Source organism: Hippocampus bargibanti, linkage group LG05 (genome assembly GCF_051943395.1).
Source record: "Hippocampus bargibanti isolate YZ-2025 linkage group LG05, ASM5194339v1, whole genome shotgun sequence".
NCBI classification, from domain to species: domain Eukaryota; kingdom Metazoa; phylum Chordata; class Actinopteri; order Syngnathiformes; family Syngnathidae; genus Hippocampus; species Hippocampus bargibanti.
This window is the reverse complement of record NC_142738.1, coordinates 20,448,817-20,468,090: the sequence shown is the minus strand read 5'-3', so window position 1 is coordinate 20,468,090 and position 19,274 is coordinate 20,448,817. Positions and strand designations below refer to the sequence as shown.

General features: G+C 40.8%; 1 protein-coding gene across 2 annotated transcripts; it reads left to right on the top strand.

The window, feature by feature from the left end:
* Positions 1-4,879: 4,879 nt before the first annotated feature.
* Positions 4,880-15,064, top strand: slc41a2a (solute carrier family 41 member 2a). 2 transcript variants are annotated; one of them, XM_088996148.1, is made up of 12 exons: positions 4,880-4,950; positions 5,434-5,499; positions 5,672-6,065; positions 7,528-7,635; positions 9,967-10,038; positions 10,145-10,289; positions 11,198-11,344; positions 12,988-13,135; positions 13,277-13,356; positions 13,818-13,949; positions 14,034-14,182; positions 14,260-15,064. In XM_088996148.1, exons 2-12 carry the CDS (start codon positions 5,489-5,491, stop codon positions 14,434-14,436), a joined length of 1,563 nt encoding a protein of 520 aa, XP_088852274.1. In that variant the 5' UTR covers positions 4,880-4,950; positions 5,434-5,488; the 3' UTR covers positions 14,437-15,064. The 2 variants fall into 2 exon arrangements, with proteins under 2 accessions (XP_088852274.1, XP_088852273.1); XM_088996147.1 differs by having other exon boundaries at positions 7,525-7,635.
* Positions 15,065-19,274: the final 4,210 nt, after the last annotated feature.

Genomic DNA, 19,274 nt, shown 5'->3' with positions numbered 1-19,274 from the left:
TAATTCTTTCATGTGATTTCACTTGCATGCTGAATCACCAACGACACCACCACTACCACTACCACCACCACCACCACCACCACCGTAGAACTACAAACAAGTATAAAAATATAGCTATTATTTACACAAACATTTGGACTTTACATCAATGAAATAAAACGTCTGTAATAAAATCGTACAAACCACTTTGCCCGCTTTCTGTCCGAAATAGAAGTTTTTGGTCTTTGTCCTTTTGTCTTTTCCTTGCTAAACAAATGTTGATTCTCGCCGTCTTCTCAGTAAAATGAAACTTAAATAATGAAGTGTGGAAAGCAAAACCTGCACCAGAAGCGACAACAACCCAACGCAATGTCAAGAAAATAAAGCACAGCCATCTGTTGCTAAACTATGGGATAGCAGTTATAAACAAATGTATCAGCTGCAGTTACACTCCCAGCAATCACACAGTGATTCTTGAACCATTTACAATGTATATCTTCTTTTCCTTTCGGCTTTTCCCTTCAAGGGGTCACCACAGCAAATCAGTGTCCTCCATCTTGAGAGGTTTGATCCGCATGTTTGTTTTGGCCAAGCTTTTACGTCGGATGCCCTTCCTGACACAACAGTATATATATTTTTAAACAAAGCAAAACAAAAAAGACTGGACTGCATTCTCTACCATGTGTCTAGCAATAGAACTGTTTCGTGTCTAGCCGTCTCTACATAACGTGGCTGGAATGTGCGTATGCCTTTGTTGTCTAATGTTGTGTCACTGACCAAAGGTTTAACTCTTTTAACTCTCTTGTTTTAATTGTTTGGTGTGTCTCTTGGTATCTTGCTCCTTTAAATCCGGTTTATGAACTTACTTGGGATGTTCCTTGACGGGACTCTCTATTTTTAGAGCTTTGTCAACTTCTTGAGGACGGGTCTTGTCTTGCTTCTCTTCTCTCTGGGGTTTCTTTGGTAGTTTTTCAGCATCTTCTTTGAGCGATTCCACAGACCTTTGTTCTTTGGAAGGTTTGCTCAACTTAACATTGTTCCATTTTACTTTCTCTTCTGTCTCTTTCTGTACTGATTCTTGGACTATCTTCACTCCCTTTTTAGGTTTATTAACATACTTTTTTTTCTTAGAAATTTCTTTGAGTTCTGTCTCAGATTTCTTGACTTCTTTCTCTTCCTTCAGATGTTTCTTAGGTTCCTGAAAAGGTTCTCTGATCTCCTTGTCTTGTATTTGCGGTTTCTTGACATGCTTTGAAGATACTTTGACCTCTGTGTCTTCCTTTTGAAGTTTCTCAACCTTCTCCTTTTGAGAAGGTTCTCTGAGTTCTTTCTCTTCTTCAAGAACTTTCTTAGCTTCTTCAAAATGGTCTTTCTCTTCTTTCAGAACTTTCTTGACCACCGTATGTTTTCCAGTTGGTTCTTCAGGTATTCATCGGCTAGCTAGATGCTCTACGTGTGGCCAAAAGCTTGCTGTTTCACTAGTGGGCATATGAGATCTATTCGTTGGAATGTATTCCTGAGTGTAGCTTACCATGAGCTTGATCTTGGTTTGAGACTTGATACCTCTCACTTGTAGACCTGTCACCTTGGCTTCTGCTGCTCTGAGGTTTTTGAGTTCCTCTAACCGTTCAACTTCTCTCCTTTTCTCCTCTAGCTTTGTTTTCCTATCAGTACTTTCTGCCATGAACAGAACTCTTTTCTTTGCATTTTCTGCTTCGTTTTCAGCTCTCCGTTTTTCATCTTGCAGCTCCAGTCTTCGGATTTCTTCTTCTTGTTCACTAATTTCTTTCATGACTTTGAGAGCGATCGATGGACCACTCCTGTACGACTGAGAGCTTACACAGACGTATGACTTTGAGAGTTTCTCTTGATGCTGCTGCTTCAGCTGCAGCTTGTCTTGCGTCTTGGGATACATATGAAGACTGCTTAGAGTCAATCACAGCTTGAGCTGCATTTATTCTGCTCATTATATACATTAGGTCAGAATCATCATTGTATGTGCTGACTGTTTTAGTCCATTAATATTATGTTTCCACCTTTCATATGTCACTTTAAACTTTGCTTGCAGATTTTTCAACTTGTCGTCTACAAGTGTCTGTCCCTTTTCAGTTCGTGTGCGAGTGCGTTCACTTCTCCTAGGCTGTGTGGAATCTGCTTTCGTCAAATGTCGTGTTACATCTACTGTTGTTTCAACTTGCTCTTCTGAGACATGGTTGCTCTATTTCACCTTCACGTGGCATGTTGACTGTGTAGCAAAATGTAGGTGAAATGTAAATATATTCTCCCTTTTGTGTAAATATACCTTTAGGCTTAGCCGTTTTAACTTTAAATGTACAGTAGAGTGTCACAAAATACAGGTGTGAATATACTATTTTCAATTTAGCTTATAAACCCAAACTTCAATACTTAAAAAAGCAATTGCAATCAACTAGGTTAATATAGCAAATCACTACGACTTATATAATTATATCACACACTTGCAATTCAAATATAGGCGTATTTTTACGCCCACATCATACATCGTAGATACTGGCGCCTGGCGGCGACGACGATCCGCGATGTGTTCGTTCCGGGATGCCGTGTGCGACAGGGCGGCTCTGGTCTCCTTCCACACGCGATGGGCTCGTCTCAGGTGGTGTTCGATGGAAGGGACCTCCATTTGGCCCTCCTGGGTGGGGAACAGCGGCGGCTGATAACCACAGGCGTACATCAAAGGAGACCGACCTGTGGCTGAGGAGACCAGGGTGTTGTGTGCGTACTCCACCCACGGCAAGTGGAGAGCCCACAACGCAGGACGGTAGAGGCACACACACCGGAGAGCCGCTTCCAGGTCCTGGTTCTTGCGCTCCGTCTGGCCATTCGACTGGGGATGGTAGCCAGACGACAGGCTTGCCGACGACCCTAGGGACCGACCGAAACATTTCCATACCTTGGACACGAACTGCGGTCCCCGGTCCGACACGATGTCCACCGGAATCCCGTGGAGACGGACGACATGGTTAACCAGGAGTTGGCCCGTCTCGATGGCGGACGGCAACCTGGTTAACGGGATGAAGTGGGCCGACTTGGAGAAGCGGTCCACCACAGTGAGGACGACCATCTTGCCACGGGAACGGGGGAGGCCCGTGACGAAGTCCAGGGAGATATGGGACCAGGGTTGGGAGGGGACCGGTAGCGGCTGGAGAAGTCGAGGGTTGGTGGGAGACCTTCCCGCGGGCACAGGCGGGGCATGCCTTCACGAATTCCGTGATGTCCCTTCTGTACTCCGGCCACCAGAACCGCTGGGCGATGAGATGGATCGTCCTGTTGACCCCCGGGTGACAGGCGACCCTGGAGGTGTGTCCCCAGTGCAGCACTTCGGTGCGTAGAGCGGGGTGGACGAATAGACGATCCACCGGGCAACCCTTGGGGATAGGGTTACCCCCCTGGGCCTCCTGCACCTTCATCTCTACCTCCCACCTCAGGGCGCCCAAGATGTGTTGCGCCGGCAGGATGTTGGCGATGACTTCCTCCCTCTCTGCCGGCTCGTGAATGCGAGATAGGACGTCAGGCTTGATGTTCTGCGACCCTGGGCAGTAGGTGAGAGTGAAGTTAAAGCGTTTGAGAAATAGTGCCCATCGGGCCTGCCGCGAGTTGAGTCTCTTGGCGGACCGAATGGCGGCCAGGTAGCGTCAAAGGTAGAGAAAAGGAGTGAAAACATATCAGGAGAGCACTCACAGTCTGTGGTTACCCTCAGTGGTCTTTTAACAAATGTCAAAAGGAAAGAATAGGGAATGAAACCAACAATTAAATCAATAAAACTAAAAGGAGAGGAGTATCAGTACCTTACATTGCAGGAGTTTCTGAAAAACTAGAGTCCTTTGGCAACACAAAATTCCTACTTATTTCAAACCGATAAACACTTTAAGGCAAAAAGTTGTGCATCCAAAAGATAGGCTGCCAAATAAAAAAATGTAGTTTATTCAATACATTGTAAAAATGTAAATTGTAAAGAGCAATACATTGTGGAGACTAAACAAATTCTCAAAAAAATACTTTATCAATGTCGCAGGGATAATACTAGTGGGCCTCAATCGGCAGTACATATGCACCTAAAAGCAAGCAACCACTCATTTGACGACAATGAGGTTAAAATCTTAGTGAAAGAAAATAGATGGTTTGAAAGGTGAGTAAAAGAAGCTATTTTCATAAAACAGCAAAATCGTTCTCTTATCCGTAATGGTTGGGTGAGGTTCAATTTGGATCGTTCGTACAATAGACTGCTTAGGCAACATAGGATTAGTCATGCTGATGAGATGATACCAGGGCAAATTGGGCAATCAGGCCAGTCGTCAGTCAGGACAATAGAAGCTATCAGTGGAGCCGCAGGGATTAGTCCTCTGCTCCCCCCAACCTGAGAGCAGGACCTATCATAGCAGAGTCCGGCACCGCCATGTCTGGACAGTAGGTATATACAGTAAAGTCTCGTTATATCGATATCGGATATATCGATAGTCTCGGTTATATCGATACTATTTCTATGCACGCACGGAGAAAATTACATGCAAACAGGGTTGGATATATCGATAGTCCCGGTTATATCGATATTTTTTCGGACTCCCTTGAATATCGATATAACGAGACTTTACTGTATATATAGGGCCGAAACTACCAGTAAGACTTTAGTTTGCTGATGAAGCTTCTTGGATGGGAAGCGAAACGTCCGACACCTTCAAAGAAGTACAGATGATGGCTGAAGAAACCTTTTCATCGAACTCACAGATTTGTAGTTCAGCTCTCCTAACAAACATCTGTCCAAAAATGTGCTAAATGATTTGTTCCGGTCATGGTAAGAGAGTGTATGCAGTTGTTGTGGGTGGGGGTGGGAGGTTGTCACACTTAACTCTTTGTGAGAATGATGCCACAACGCAAGATCACAGTTAGCAGAGCAGCGTAAGAAGTTGTCGTCTGTGGAATTACTAAACAATAAAGGTAAGACCTTTTAAAAACAAAAATCACATGTCATTAATTTAAGGTAGCAGGTTGTTAAATATTAAGGTGTTGAACACACTCACTCATGCACACACATGCGCACACAACCATGTACAGTACATGCACATACATACACACTGACCATTGTTTTGTGGAGGGAGAAACTGTTCAAACATGCTCTATATTCACCATCTCTGGTACAGGTACTTGGTACATATCTCTGCATTGGAACCATGAAAATGTTTTTGACTAGTAAATATTTGTAAGAATAGAAATACTTTCTGCTCACATTTTTTTTCCATAACGTACATTATCATTGATTAGAGGTCATCCGATAATCATCTATGGCAGTGGTCATAATACTGTGGCATCCCCTGAATGATATAGGAAATTTCTGTATCTGTTTCTCCAACTTCTTTTTAGTACATTTTATTCTACATAGCAAGGCTCATTTGACAATGACCTCTGTTGTCTCACACTCAGGAATGTCAAATTAAGTCACGTATGCTGGTCAGACAAGATAACGTCAGTGCTGCTGATGAGACTTTGGTATGTTGACTAACAATGAAGGCAATCTTTGCATGAGATGACTCTGAATGACCTCTCTCTTAGTATGTTGCAAACAAAACAGAACCTAACAAAATGCCAAGAGACCAGAAAACTGATGAGATGGGCCAATGGAGTTCCTTAAATGAATGTGTTTATGTTGATGTCTGTTTAGGACATGTGAAGCAGGATTCCATTCTGCCAGAGCCCAACTTGACATAATGGTATTCCCAGAGTCAAGGAACGTGCAGACAAGTGGGTCAGAGGACAGAAGGTCCATCCAGAACCATGGCTTACCACAACACTCTGCAGGACCGAACCATCTTACCTCCAGACTGAATAATTCACCTATGATTGTAAATTATCAACCACGGGACTACAGTGAGACAGACTCACTTTTGCCCAATGAGCATTATAGTGGGACAAGAATTAGTGAGTCTCATGACGCAAAGATTTCAGCTCCACAACCCCCTGAGTCAGTCTGCTCCTTGGTGCTGCAGATACTGGTTCCATTCCTTCTGGCTGGGTTGGGAACCATCTCTGCTGGACTGCTTCTTGATGTGGTTCAGGTGAAGAAATTCTAAGTCATTTAAATAAATTGTTTTCAAGTGGTGGGTTGTGACCCAAATGCGGGTCATAGTGACATGAACACATTTGTGGTTCCAGGGTTACAACAGCTGAGAAATCCTGCTTTGAAGAGTACATATGATAGAAAAGTTACTTCTTAGTTACCTTTTTTATCGATTAAAAATCTAAGGATTTTCTGATGTCCTGCTGCAATCACAGACTTTGACAATACTAAAGGGCATATCTCTAAGTGAGCCATTCTTGCTGTGGAAGTTGTTCGGTGCATACAGTATTGTCCGCACTATAAGGCGCACCTAAAAGCTTTCACTTTTTTTCAAAAGTTGACCTTGTACTGTAATCAGGAGTGCTTACACATTGACTGAACTGATAAAGTGAGATTTATGTATTTCTTTTGCATGTTTACGGTTGAACAAGGTTGGTCATATTGTGAATCTGGACATTAACTTGATAACAACATTGAGTTATTGATTTATTGTTGTTATTGTTATTTCTTTCCACTATTATGAGTGTTGCTGTAATGTGATTGCACTCATGTTTAATTTACCGTAACGACATCAGAAAGGTTTTCATGTGTTTGCTGAATGGAGGAAAAGTTCTCATCCACTCTGTAATATAAATGTTGCACTACATGTTATAACTTGATATTATTCAAAGACAAACTGTGTCACCTAAATTTTCATACTTAATCTCAGAGAAAATATTAAAATACTGTAGTTCTTTATTCATTCTTGGAATGAATGGGGTTGTCAGAAAGCATGTTATTATGGAAAATGTTTTCAAATATGCCATTCATTGAAGGTGCAGCTTATAATGCGGAAAAAAACATAATCATTTGTGAAAGTAACATAATACCTCGCCCACCCTCAGCTATAGCATGGCAGTGTTGTGCCAAACCAAGAAGCCTGGGAAGGCCTGGGGTTCATCCCAGTGTCTGGCCAGATCATGGGTTGGAAGGATGTACAACGTCTTTGAAGACGTTGGCAGTGGCTTTGAAGTGACTTTGAAGTCACTAAGGGCAGACAATCAGGGACTGTGACTCTTGATCAGAATCAGAATCAGAATCAGAATACCTTTATTCGTCCCGCAATGGGGAAATTTGCAGTCCACAGCAGCAATTGAAGAGGGATGAGGTTGGGGTGGGAGTGAAAGGATAGAAAACAAGATATTCTAAGCATAACAAAATAAAAATGTCAATGTGTAAAAATGTATACTGTGCAAATGTAGATGTGCAAAAACCGTTCTATAAACAAGACTGTACATAGTGCAGAGTCAAGAAATGCATTTAGATATATTGCAACAACCCATATTTACAAGTGCAAAGCTGAGCTGACTGATTACAGACGACAACAACAACAAAATGTGTTCTGCGTACAGTATCATTGGATAGTAGCTTTTAGGATTTGATTGACTATATTTCTACTCTTGTTTCCATTTCCATAGCAGAGCTGGGATGTATTCCAAGAAATCACAGAGATCTTCATTTTGCTTCCTGCTGTGTTGGGCATGAAAGGAAACCTGGAAATGACTCTTGCCTCTCGACTGTCAACCGCTGTGAGTGTGGGTGGGAATACTGTACTGTACCACAAATAATATGTGATATGGACTTAAGAATGAGGCCTTGTATATGTCACGTCACTTGAGGCTCGAGGGCTGGGCTCGAGTGACGAAAGGAAAGCGGGGAGTGTGGATCCAAAATACACGGCGAGACAGATACTCGTATACAAAAGTCTTTACTGAGGCACGCATGAAAAAATGACAGCAGGATGAGGTGAGTGAGGGAGATCGGTGACAGCTGATCTGACGGCACGGAAGTAACAGGGTGGCTTTCAGAATACTCCAACGGCGACTGTCTAGCGCGATCGGTAGATATAGTCAGAAGGCACAATCAAGGGAATGACAATCAGCTGTGGGGACCCAGGTGCGTGATGATGGGAGGGGCCGTCTCCCCGGGAGCAGCGGAGGAGGTGACAGGAGGGGCGGGGCGCGCCCAGGACGGCGACGAGATGTGACAGTATGCATGTTACGGTGTACACAAGATGCAACTGGAACTGTTTCCACTCTATAGAATATTTTTTTCTCCATTCAGACAGAAAGATCATCATCAGTGAAGTTGGCATTCAGGTATATTGGATGAGAGGGCCAGGTCACAATTTCATTTTGCGTAATTCCACTGCATGGTACGCAGACAGCTCCCAAATTCTGATATTTCCGCAGTTCAAGCCACATACTGAAAGCAACTATTTCACTGCCAAGCCGATATTACATTGGTGATGGGTAACCAGTTGAGCAGACTCATCATGTTGATGACATTGCTCACAATCACACCGCTGTTGTGCCTCAGCCATACAAACTGCAGGAGCATGCTCAGAATCAGAAAGCCTTTAATCATCCCACAATGGGGAAATTTGCAATCTTAATCTATTGGAGCAAATTTTTGCACACCTCACTCTCTTCAATATAATCATTCTTGCCACGTTGAACATGTCGATGACTGTAAACGGGCAGGTCACATTGTTTTTCATGTGTGTGGTTTGGTAGCATGTCTTGACCCATATTGAAGTCAGCGGAAAAGTCATTTTGGAGCATGACAAGGCTTTTCTCGAAACCAGACATGTCCAAAGTCCGGCCTGGGGACCAAAGGCAGCCCATGGTCAATTTTCATCCGGCTCGAAGCCTCCGTCATTTAGTCAATAACGCCCGGCCTGCATGTAGAATTAATACATTAGGCAGTAGCGCGGTGACCTATGTGTGCTACGTGCTGCAATCAAGAGGTTCCATTAGAAACAGCTAATTAGCACGAGTAATTGACTGTATCAGCCCCCCAAATTTCAAAAATGGTGACAATCAACAAAAATAACAATTCCTTCTGTTCAACTTTTACAAAAAACGTATTTTTTCATGAAAGTGAATAGTAAAAAAAAGTTTTAAAAAAGCAATCAGAAAGTCTTTCATCGTCCCACAATGGGGAAATTGCAGTCCACTGTAGTAATTTGAAGGGGGGTCGGGGGAGTGGAAAGATAAACAAAGTATTCTAAGCATAATAGAGATGTCAGAGGTCTGAGATGTCTACTGTAACTCTGCAAAAAAAATGTTCCGTAAAGAAGTGTTCATAGTGCAAGTATAAAAAAATCAGATTTCATATATGTAACTATATTGAGTAAACATAAGGTGGCTGTGTTATTTACAGTAGAAGAGTCAATGTTTTTTTTTTGTTTTTGTTTTTCATTCACATGTGATTATTAATTATTAAAAGCAAACCAATGGATCTACACTTTAATGTCATGACTTCATCTACAATAGCCTGCTTTAATAAAGCTGTCTTCCACGGAATCATTGTTTCCCTTCCATGCATCATGGAATTCCTGTTCCCTTGTGAAACGCCACACTAACTTGTAAAGACTGTGACAGCAGATGAACTAGGCATACCAATACACACAAGTACATGGGACGCGAGTTATTAAAGTTAGTTCACATAGTTTAGGTTTGTGGAAGCTAACATTTCATTAGACATTCTGTATGTGTGTGTGTGTGTGTGTGTGTGTGTGTGTGTGTGTGTGTGTGTGTGTGTGTGTGTGTGTGTGTGTGTGTGTGTGTGTGTGTGTGTGTGTGTGTGTGTGTGTGTGTGTGTGTGTGTGTGTGTGTGTGTGTGCGTGCATTGTGTGTTTTGTGTTTATTATTTTTGCAGTTTGTTTTTGGCTATTTTCAACAATGCATCTATCTGAGCGTGTGTCTGTGTGTATAGGTGGGTCAGGGGGTTCATTATCCAAACAATTTACTGTACTAGTTGTAAATGCAATAATTGATTAAAATGATTATTTTTCATACATTTCAAAATCACAAAGTCATCATTAATTTTTGTGTATTAAATCTCTTGTATTTCAGGTAAATGCAGGAAAAATGGAACTTGCAAGTGAAAAATGGATGTTGATGTTTGGAAATCTGGCCCTCAAGCAGGTTCAATATGAAAAGTCTGTTAAAAACGATATGTATCATTCACCAGCGAGCAGCCATTTTAGTATTTTACCATGGGTGCTATTTACTGACATTACTTCTCTTGCAGCTACAATCAACTGTTCTGGGCCTTTTAGCCTCCCTGATGGCTATTCTATTCGGCTGGATTGCTGATGGAGGGATACCATTTAATCACATTGTACTTCTGTGTACAACCAGCGTTTGTACCACGTTTGTGGCCTCGCTGTTGCAAGGTAAGGGGGGGACACGGAAAAACCCAACAACCCGCAGCTCCTGCTGCTTTTTTTCTTGACAGTTTCTGCAAATTCCAACTGATATATCAGAAAAATACTCCCTTCTTCAATACCACACCCCTGGGCGCCCCTAATAATATGCCCCTCAGTTGACCCCTGTAGGCTAAGGCATTCCCTTGGAAAAAAAAACCACCTTTGAAAAACCAACAGAAACAGACACTTTAATGAGTGGCCTTTCCATGAACTGATACATCTGCCACCTGGCCTCGCAACCTCTTGTCGTGTTGGAGTGTATGTACCAAGTACTCCCTATTGGCCGAAGTTAAATCTTCCTTTCCATACTATCAGTTAACAGCCGGCTCTGGGTCCATTCATTGAAGTTAAATCTTCCTTTTTGAGATGTGGTCAGTTACCAGGTGCCTCTGGGTCTGTTCATCTTAAATTGACCCTTTATTCTCTTGTGCTACACGTTTTCGAGTCCAATCAATCGTGTAACAAAATGAACTTTCTAACATGATAATATTGTGTATTTCTATTCTCCATCAATGGATCAACCAAATTTCTCTCCTCCCTTTATGAAGAATCGTCACTTGTAAGTGTGATTATTTGTAAGCATTATACTTCTTATCTCTTAAGATTTTTTTTTAACATTGCAGATTTACTAACATGTTGAATATGTAAGTTTCAATGCACATTAAATTTATTGTGAATCTATCGTACATTATGCTCATCAACCAAACTTTTAAGATTTAGTTTCTGCTCAATAGAACAATTTGATGAAGGACATCATGAACTGATCTCCAAAAATGCAGTATTGAAAACACAGATACTGTATATGGAATCAAAAGCACTCATGTTCATCAAAATTAAATAGAGTATGCCACAAGCTGTATTTTCATTCTGTCTAGGTATTGTAATGGTAGGAGTGATTATTGGCTCAATGCGAACAGGGATCAACCCTGACAATGTCGCCACACCCCTCGCAGCCAGCCTCGGAGACCTCATCACTCTTGCCTTACTGGCATGCTTCAGTCAGTGGTTCTATTCCTTAATAGGTAAGTTGAATTGTATTGTATATGTATAATCACAGTGCAGCCTTCGAAGGAGACACCCCAAAAGTCCATCCATCCAACCATCCATCCATCCATTTATCCATGCATCCATTAATTGAAATTAGTTACAATAAATGCACCAGCTGCTACGTTTATTTAATTAATTTTGTCTCTGAAAGGGAGATACAAGTGTGTATTCTGCCCATATTTAGTCATGCAATTATAATTTTACATGTGTGCAATGAAACTCTTTTGTATCCAGACGTGTCCTTGAAGCACACTACCTCATCAGTTAGGCATAGAAAGGTGGTAGTTGATACAAGCTTAAAATTGGTTGAGGAGAAACACAAGTCCTGATAAGTTTCGGGATCACCCTTCTGATGAAACAAACACGTTGAGAATCCCTTGTTTCTTTCCACTAGTGATCCGCATCCATTGTCTGTAAACCATGGGTTCCCAAAATATTTTGCAAATAAAACTTTCAAATGCACTTAATTTCTCAAGCCTGCGTTTGGATGGCCAAGACGCTCACTATCCAAAATTTACAAACGAGATAAATGAAGAGAAGGTCTATCTGTCCCCCAAGAATATTTATCCATCCATCCATCCATCCCTCCATGTCATGATGCCAAGAGAAGTGTTAAATAATGTCGTGTTTTCTGGATTTTGGATGGGAGAAAGGTGCACGTTTCTCCCCATACAAAACAGGAGAGTCGGGCAACAGCTAATTGTCTCTGAGAAGGTGATTGCAACGACCTGGGAATGGCCAATTGCCGCTGGGACCTGATTGGCCAGAAGCTCAGGTGAACCACCTTTAAAACTAGACTGAGGAAGTCACTTCGAGGAGGAAGAAGAGGGAGAAAGGACAGCCTGGAGAGAAGTGTTACCTGTGGTCTGCCGAAAACCGACATCCATTGCAACTTCAAATAAAGAAAACTCAAAATATCCTTCCTGGATCTGGCTGAGTGAACTTTTAGCATCTTTCCACCCGCTTGCTGTCTCGCCGCATAAAAATCCATCCAACCATGATCTGAACCACTTTACACGTGAGGATTTGGGCAATATTTAGGCAGCAGACAGGGTACATTGGTTGCAAGCCAATCGCAGGGCACAGACAGACAAGCAGACATTCACTCTACCACTGAGGACAATTTTGGAGTGTTCAGATCATCATTTGTTTGGTTGGCCAGCTAAACATGAAACTTTTAAATATGATAGCCTCTTATTCTGTCTAATCTCTATCACTCCCACATTCCAAAACATGCATCAAAAACAAGCATGTCAGGCTGATTGAACACTCCAAATTGTGCCTAGGCGTGAGTATGAGCAGGTATGATTGTTCGTTTCTGTGTGACCTGCGATTAGCTGGCAACCGGTTCAGAGTGTCCCCTGTCTACTGCCCAAAGACATCCGGGATAGGTTCCAACACCCCCTGTACCCTAGTAACGATATAGTTACTTTATTTTTTAGTTAGTTAGAAATGGAATGTGAAACAATTAAATTGTGCAAGCAATACATGTTTTTCTTTGTCAACTTTCAACCCAACTCCCGACCCCATCATTTTTGCTGCTGTTGATTACAAATTTCTCCATTGTGGCACAAATAAATGTTTCCTTGTATTATATTATCGTACTTTGTCTTGACAGAGCTGTATTTGTACGTGTTGTACCTCTTGGATCTGTTTTTGTTGTGCCTGATACCTTTGTGGATTGTGATCTCCTCCAAACACCCTGCGAGTTGGATCCTCCTCCGTACTGGGTGGGAACCAATCATCACAGCAATGGTGATCAGCAGGTATTTGCATTGTTTTTTTTTAATTAAAATTACAATAATACTGCTGCATATGAGGAATATACATTACAATGCACACATATTTAGAAGTATTTACTATCTGTTATCTGAAACCTGGTTCTCTGGTTTTCATGTCTCTTTTAGTCTGGGTGGCATTATTCTGGATAAAACGGTGTCAGATCCAAACTTGGCCGGGATCATACTTTATGCCCCAGTTATTAATGGTGAGTAACAAGTGGGGTTCTCAATTGGATTGGCCAGACAATAAAGAGATTGATGAATAGATAAAGAGTTTGATTGACGGATGTCATTCCAAAGACATGATAGACAGGATCGGTGATGCCACTGTGGGGCCAAACTTGTGTCCAAATGATGTGATTCATAGCTGCAAATCAAAATAAAGGGATGTTGTCACGTGCACCCACCACACCTGTCCACCTTAATCTTGATGAGGTCACTTCCACTTTTGGGGCCCCTTATGTCTAATCACTGTTCAATTAATTGATTGCCTTGAGCAATCCAATGCTTACATGACATCTAGGCATTGCTGAAATACGCAGTAGAAGTAAAAGTCCTCCTCGACTTGGCTTGTATAACTTCTTCCATCATGGCATCCTCTCTTTATTTGATGACGGAAAGGTTTGTGCTGGCATCTCTTTCAGTTGTTTCCCTTATTTTTTAACAGGCATTGGAGGAAACCTTGTCTCTATACAAGCTAGCCGTATTTCCACAAATTTGCATTTGAATTTCTCACACGGGGAGGTTCCTAAAGATCATAAAAGGTGCTACCAACCTTGCAGCACCTTCTTTGGATCAGGTAAAGTGTCAAAGAGTTCAACACTTGGGGACGGGGGACGTTCATGATAAATGATGACGTATATCATTTTTGACTTTAATGCAGCACCAAATCATAAATCTGCAAAGGTGCTACTTCTCATAGTCATCCCTGGCCAATTGATTTTCTTATACATTATTCACCTGATAAAAGGGGCCCACACTATGCCCAGTGTGCTCTTCACAGTCACATTCTCGACTGCCTCGTTGATTCAGGTGAGTCTGATGCGTCCTCCTGCTTTATACACGTTGTCACCTTTTTTATGCATTGACTCAATGTTTCTGTCTCACAGGTTTTTTCCTTGTTGTGTATAGCTGACTGTATGGTTCACTGTTTGTGGAGGAAGGGTAAAGACCCAGACAGTTACTCAATACCTTATCTCACAGCTCTGGGTGACCTTTTGGGAACAGCTCTTCTCTCCCTTGCCTTCCTATTGCTTTGGTGCAGTGGTGACATTGGCGGATTATAAATTCAAAAGATAAAACTGAAAGGTGTCTGTGTATGTGTTTGTCAGCATTTGATTGGATCCCTCTTCTGGTCTGTCGTGTCGTCCTCCGATTTGGTTTCTTTGACCTCTTGGTGGGGTGGGGACGGAAAGATCTCAAGTTGCGTCACCGTCAAGCAGCGTTGGTCATGTTGTAACCTTACACCTCCTTTGGGTGATGAGAACCATCTGAAACCTTGGCCCCCTGGTGCCTGTAACATCCCCAGACAAACATTCCACCTCTGTTCACTCATCCATCTATTGAAAGCAAAGGACTATTTATACTGATTAACTCATTATTTTAATATTTATTAACATGGCTAACTAAATGTATTTATTTCCTTTAATATATATAGGTGTGTGTTTGCGTGTGTGTGTTAAAGTAAAAACATGACAATATTTCTCTCATATGTAATGACAGGCTTACTTATTTCAAACTCAAAGCCTATCTGTGAGACACATATGCAAATGACACATGAGCAAAACATTTTTGAAACACATTATTTGTTGCTGAATACATGAACAAGCCTGGATATTTGTAAATGTCTACATTTTAGTACGTATTACCAACCCTACAATTACATTCCTCGCAGATGGAATGATAAACACAACCCTTCATAATATTAAAATGCAGGAGAATATGGTCATGAGAATATGGTCATGGGCAACTCATATATATATATATATATATATATATATATATATATATATATATATATATATATATATATATATATATATATATATATATATATATATATATATATATATACCAGTGACGTGCGGTGAGGTTCATGGCTGGTGAGGCACTGACGTCATCACAGTCAGATTTACAAACATATGAACTCTACAGAATACCTTATTCACCATTTGATTGACAACAGTTAACGTGTTTTGTTTAAAATGTCATGTCAGCATTTTTTATATACTGTATACAAACTGTAGCATGGAAAAAAAGAATTAAAAGAACGTTATTATCGTGTTATCTTTACTTATAAATGAAGTCCATGCGCCACTCCTTCTGAAGAAAGGCATCTATACCTTCTTTGTAGAAGCTTTCCTTATCTTTCTTCGGTTTTAAAAGTCTCTCTATTTCTTTAAATTTCGTCCATTCTGAAAATAAGGCCAAGCAACACGAAAAAATGACTGGATGGTTGCACTTAACTTGCTAACTGTTGACTGTAGCTTGCTCTCACTAATTCTATTATTCTGCAGCCGAGGAGGGGCAAGAAGAATCTGTGTAATCACCAGCGCCCCCTGTCATGAGGCAGGAGAACTGTGTGCCTCACCTATGCACACAGTTTTGATAAAAATAAATAAATTAAACACTGTAGTACAGTGTTTATAATGTAAAGTGACTGTACATTATATACACCAGCTAAAGTGGAGAAATTTAGTTCATATACTAAAAGTGTTTGAACACTTCAATAGCGATATGCAGAGGGGCAGCAACGCGGTCTCACTGCAGAGCAAGCCAGCACAGTTAGCATACTCATTGCGCAATCCATGGTGAGGCTCAGCCGGCTGCTGCCTCACCGCTCGTCTATACTGAGTATTTGAACGGTAAATGTGAAAATTCAGCGATTTTGAAACAAAATCCAAAAATGGTGAAGTTAAATGGAAAAGAACGTGAAAGTACAAATCACTCAATAAATATAACTTTAATTTATTTTGTCATTTGATATTTCCATGATGACAGGCATAGAAATAGATAGGTTTAGAAGTGCCCAAAGGAGGCAATAGCATTGCGCCCCCGCGGTCAACAGGTCGTGACGTCACTGATGATGTCACGAGTTGTAGCCTCTGACACAGTTCCGTACCATATGAATAATTTTTGCTCGTTTTTCGTCGATTTTATTCCGGTATTTGACGAAATTCTAATACTTTGTGGCTAAATATGTTTTAGAAGACAACTACTTCACTCTCACGTCGTCTTTCGGCGCTATGTGAAGTCGGACAAGTCCAAAAACCTCAACTTTCAAGATCAAATATGCTTTGGATTATAATTTTTTTATAATCCAAAACATACAATTGCAATTAAATACACCACTATTGATGTATATTTATTCAGAGTCTAAAAATGTTATGAATAATAGAAATGACAGCTCTTTAAGATTGAAAATTCAAATACATAGTATAATTATCTTTTGAGTGTGATTGTAACCAATCTTCAAACGTGAAAAAAATAACATTCATAAAGAATGATCATACTTAATTAGTGATCGGAATTGGACTAAATCAGAAATTGTAGAAGATTAGGTAACACTGTGTATAGTCCAACACTTTAATATTAATAATTATTTTTCAATAATAATGCCAAATTTAAATTGTCCTCATCACTCTCATCATTTAAAATTTCCTTTTTTGGGGGCATTGTTAAACTAATTTTTCAGTTAATATACAACCACAGAAATTTGAACAAGATATTCCACTACTTTTACAGCAACATTGAGTGTGCAATTGTCACAGCCAGTAAAACAATGAAAGCTGATTAATTAGTCAACCATATGATGACTTGAGTGAGATGAATTTTTTTGAAACTTCTAACCTCATTGACCTGCAAAAATTACACTGCGATTCAGTTTTGATCAAAGAAAACTCTTCATCGGGTCATCATTCTGTAGGCGAGTGATATGGTGTAAACGGACAGATAGGAAGATATTAGTGATGGTTCTGATGAGGTCTATGGTATGGTTCTCAATACCATCTCGGGTTATGATCTCGTGTTCCAAATCGAAAAGGGCTAGATGGCCAACTGCAGCAACAACACGAGTGACAATCTTGAAGAACATGGCACATATACAGTAAAGTCTCGTGATATCGATATCGGATATATCGATAGTCCCGGTTATATCGATACTATTTCTATGCACGCACGGAGAAAATTACATGCAAACAGGGTCGATATATCGATAGTCCCGGTTATATCGATATTTTTTCGGACTCCCTTGAATCGATATAACAAGACTTTACTGTAATTCTTTAATGAAGAACAGCTAGAACGTACTTATACACGGTCGAAGATCGAAAATAGGACGAAAATTAGTCGTTAAAACATCGCAAAACGAATTATTTTTTTTTCTTTTTATAGAAATTTCATTTTCACTCACTTGAAGAATGAAATTCCTTTGTTTTTCAGCTTGTAGTTGAAGCATCCGTAAGCGAAACATTGCGGCCCCCAACTGTTGTTCCTTTTTACAGCATCCATACGTTAAATAGACCTAAATACGCTCAAAACTATCCTATTTCTACGCCAAGCCACGTTACTATGGACGCTACAACTCGTGACGTCACTTCCGGGTTTGCAATCAACCTCGTCTCTACGCCACTTCTACTACCTATCTATTTCTATAATGACAGGTGAGGCACAGCCTCCCCTGACTGCACGTCACTGATATATATATATATACACACACACACACACACACACACGCACACGCACACACACACACACACACACACAAACACACACACACATATATATATATATATATATATATATATATATATATATATATATATATATATATATATATATATATATATGTATAGTGACTGTCTTCATCTCCACGATGCTGCCGTATTATTGAGACCAGACGCGTGGATGTGTCTTTTTATTTCTTTTATTTCTGCAACACAGTATGGCAGAAGGGATGGGTGAAGTCGCATGGGTTTCGTCTTGTGATTAACATAAATCTCCTCCAGATTGTTCTCGAAATGCAAAACATTGTAGATAACAAAACAGAATTAACTGTATCTCAAAAAAAAAAACAAATCCCATAGGAAACCATTAAAATGGGAATAATCCGTTCCCGGGTTTCCATAAAATATACTTTTCAACTAAATAAGCCTTAAAACTACACACAACCTACCTTATCCTATGTATAATAAACGTGCTATTGTATTGTAATGAAAGAAATACACTGCACTATATAATAAAGTCACTTTATTTACATTTGTGATGGTCATTGACACCTGTTGCTTTCTGACTTGTAAGGTCTTACGAAACTGAGGCATCACATTATCATTCATCATGTTGATGATTCTTATAGCCTTTTCTGAATGGAACTGTTCAATAAAAGCCTGCACATCACCTGTTGAATGGCCTGCTTCTGCTTGTCCTCTTGAAGGCAAATCAAATTCTCTGTGTTGATGACCTCATTATGGTCAGCAACAAGCTCCTCTATGTCATCTGCATTCACTTCGAGTCCCGTAGGTGCTGGCAGAGATTTTATGACAACAAAAGGCGCGAGTCCGATGATTCCACGGACGCGGAATAAAACGCGACAAAAGAAGGCGGGCGGGGCGAATAAAATGGCACACTCGTGTCTAACAATCACCTCGTGCAAAGCAAACTTTTGGAGCACAAGCAAACCTTTGGAGCACAAGACAGAGCGATACACTTTCGTCGTAATCATGTCACTGGTGTGGTGACAGTGACTCGTTGAAATGAAATGAAATTGCAGAACGACAATGAAATGAAGTGTCGCGAACGTAGGCCACGCCCGAGCTGTCAACTCGCACGTGACAATTTAGCGTGACTATTGACACGCTGTTCCGGTGTGTGTGAAAACACTAGCTCTGATTGGCTTACCATGACACATGACTCTACCGTTAAGCCAATCACAATCACTTCTATCGCAACTTGACAGAGGGGTGCGTTCAAGTGTAGCAACACAAAAACGTTGGGAAGTGTTTGTCACCGCTCATTCAGTTAGACAATGCTTTCCAAACAGCCTAGAGTCTTAAGAAGTCGTGCGCTATTCTCGAACCTGAACGCACCCCATGTCTTGGATGACAAATAAACAGAGCAGAGTAGACGT

Bases quoted from the DNA above. Each gene is read 5' to 3' on its own strand.
- slc41a2a (XM_088996147.1), top strand. The intron at 10,039-10,144 runs GTTCAATATGAA...CTTCTCTTGCAG, and splicing joins GAAATCTGGCCCTCAAGCAG to CTACAATCAACTGTTCTGGG. The intron at 10,290-11,197 runs GTAAGGGGGGGA...CATTCTGTCTAG, and splicing joins TGTGGCCTCGCTGTTGCAAG to GTATTGTAATGGTAGGAGTG.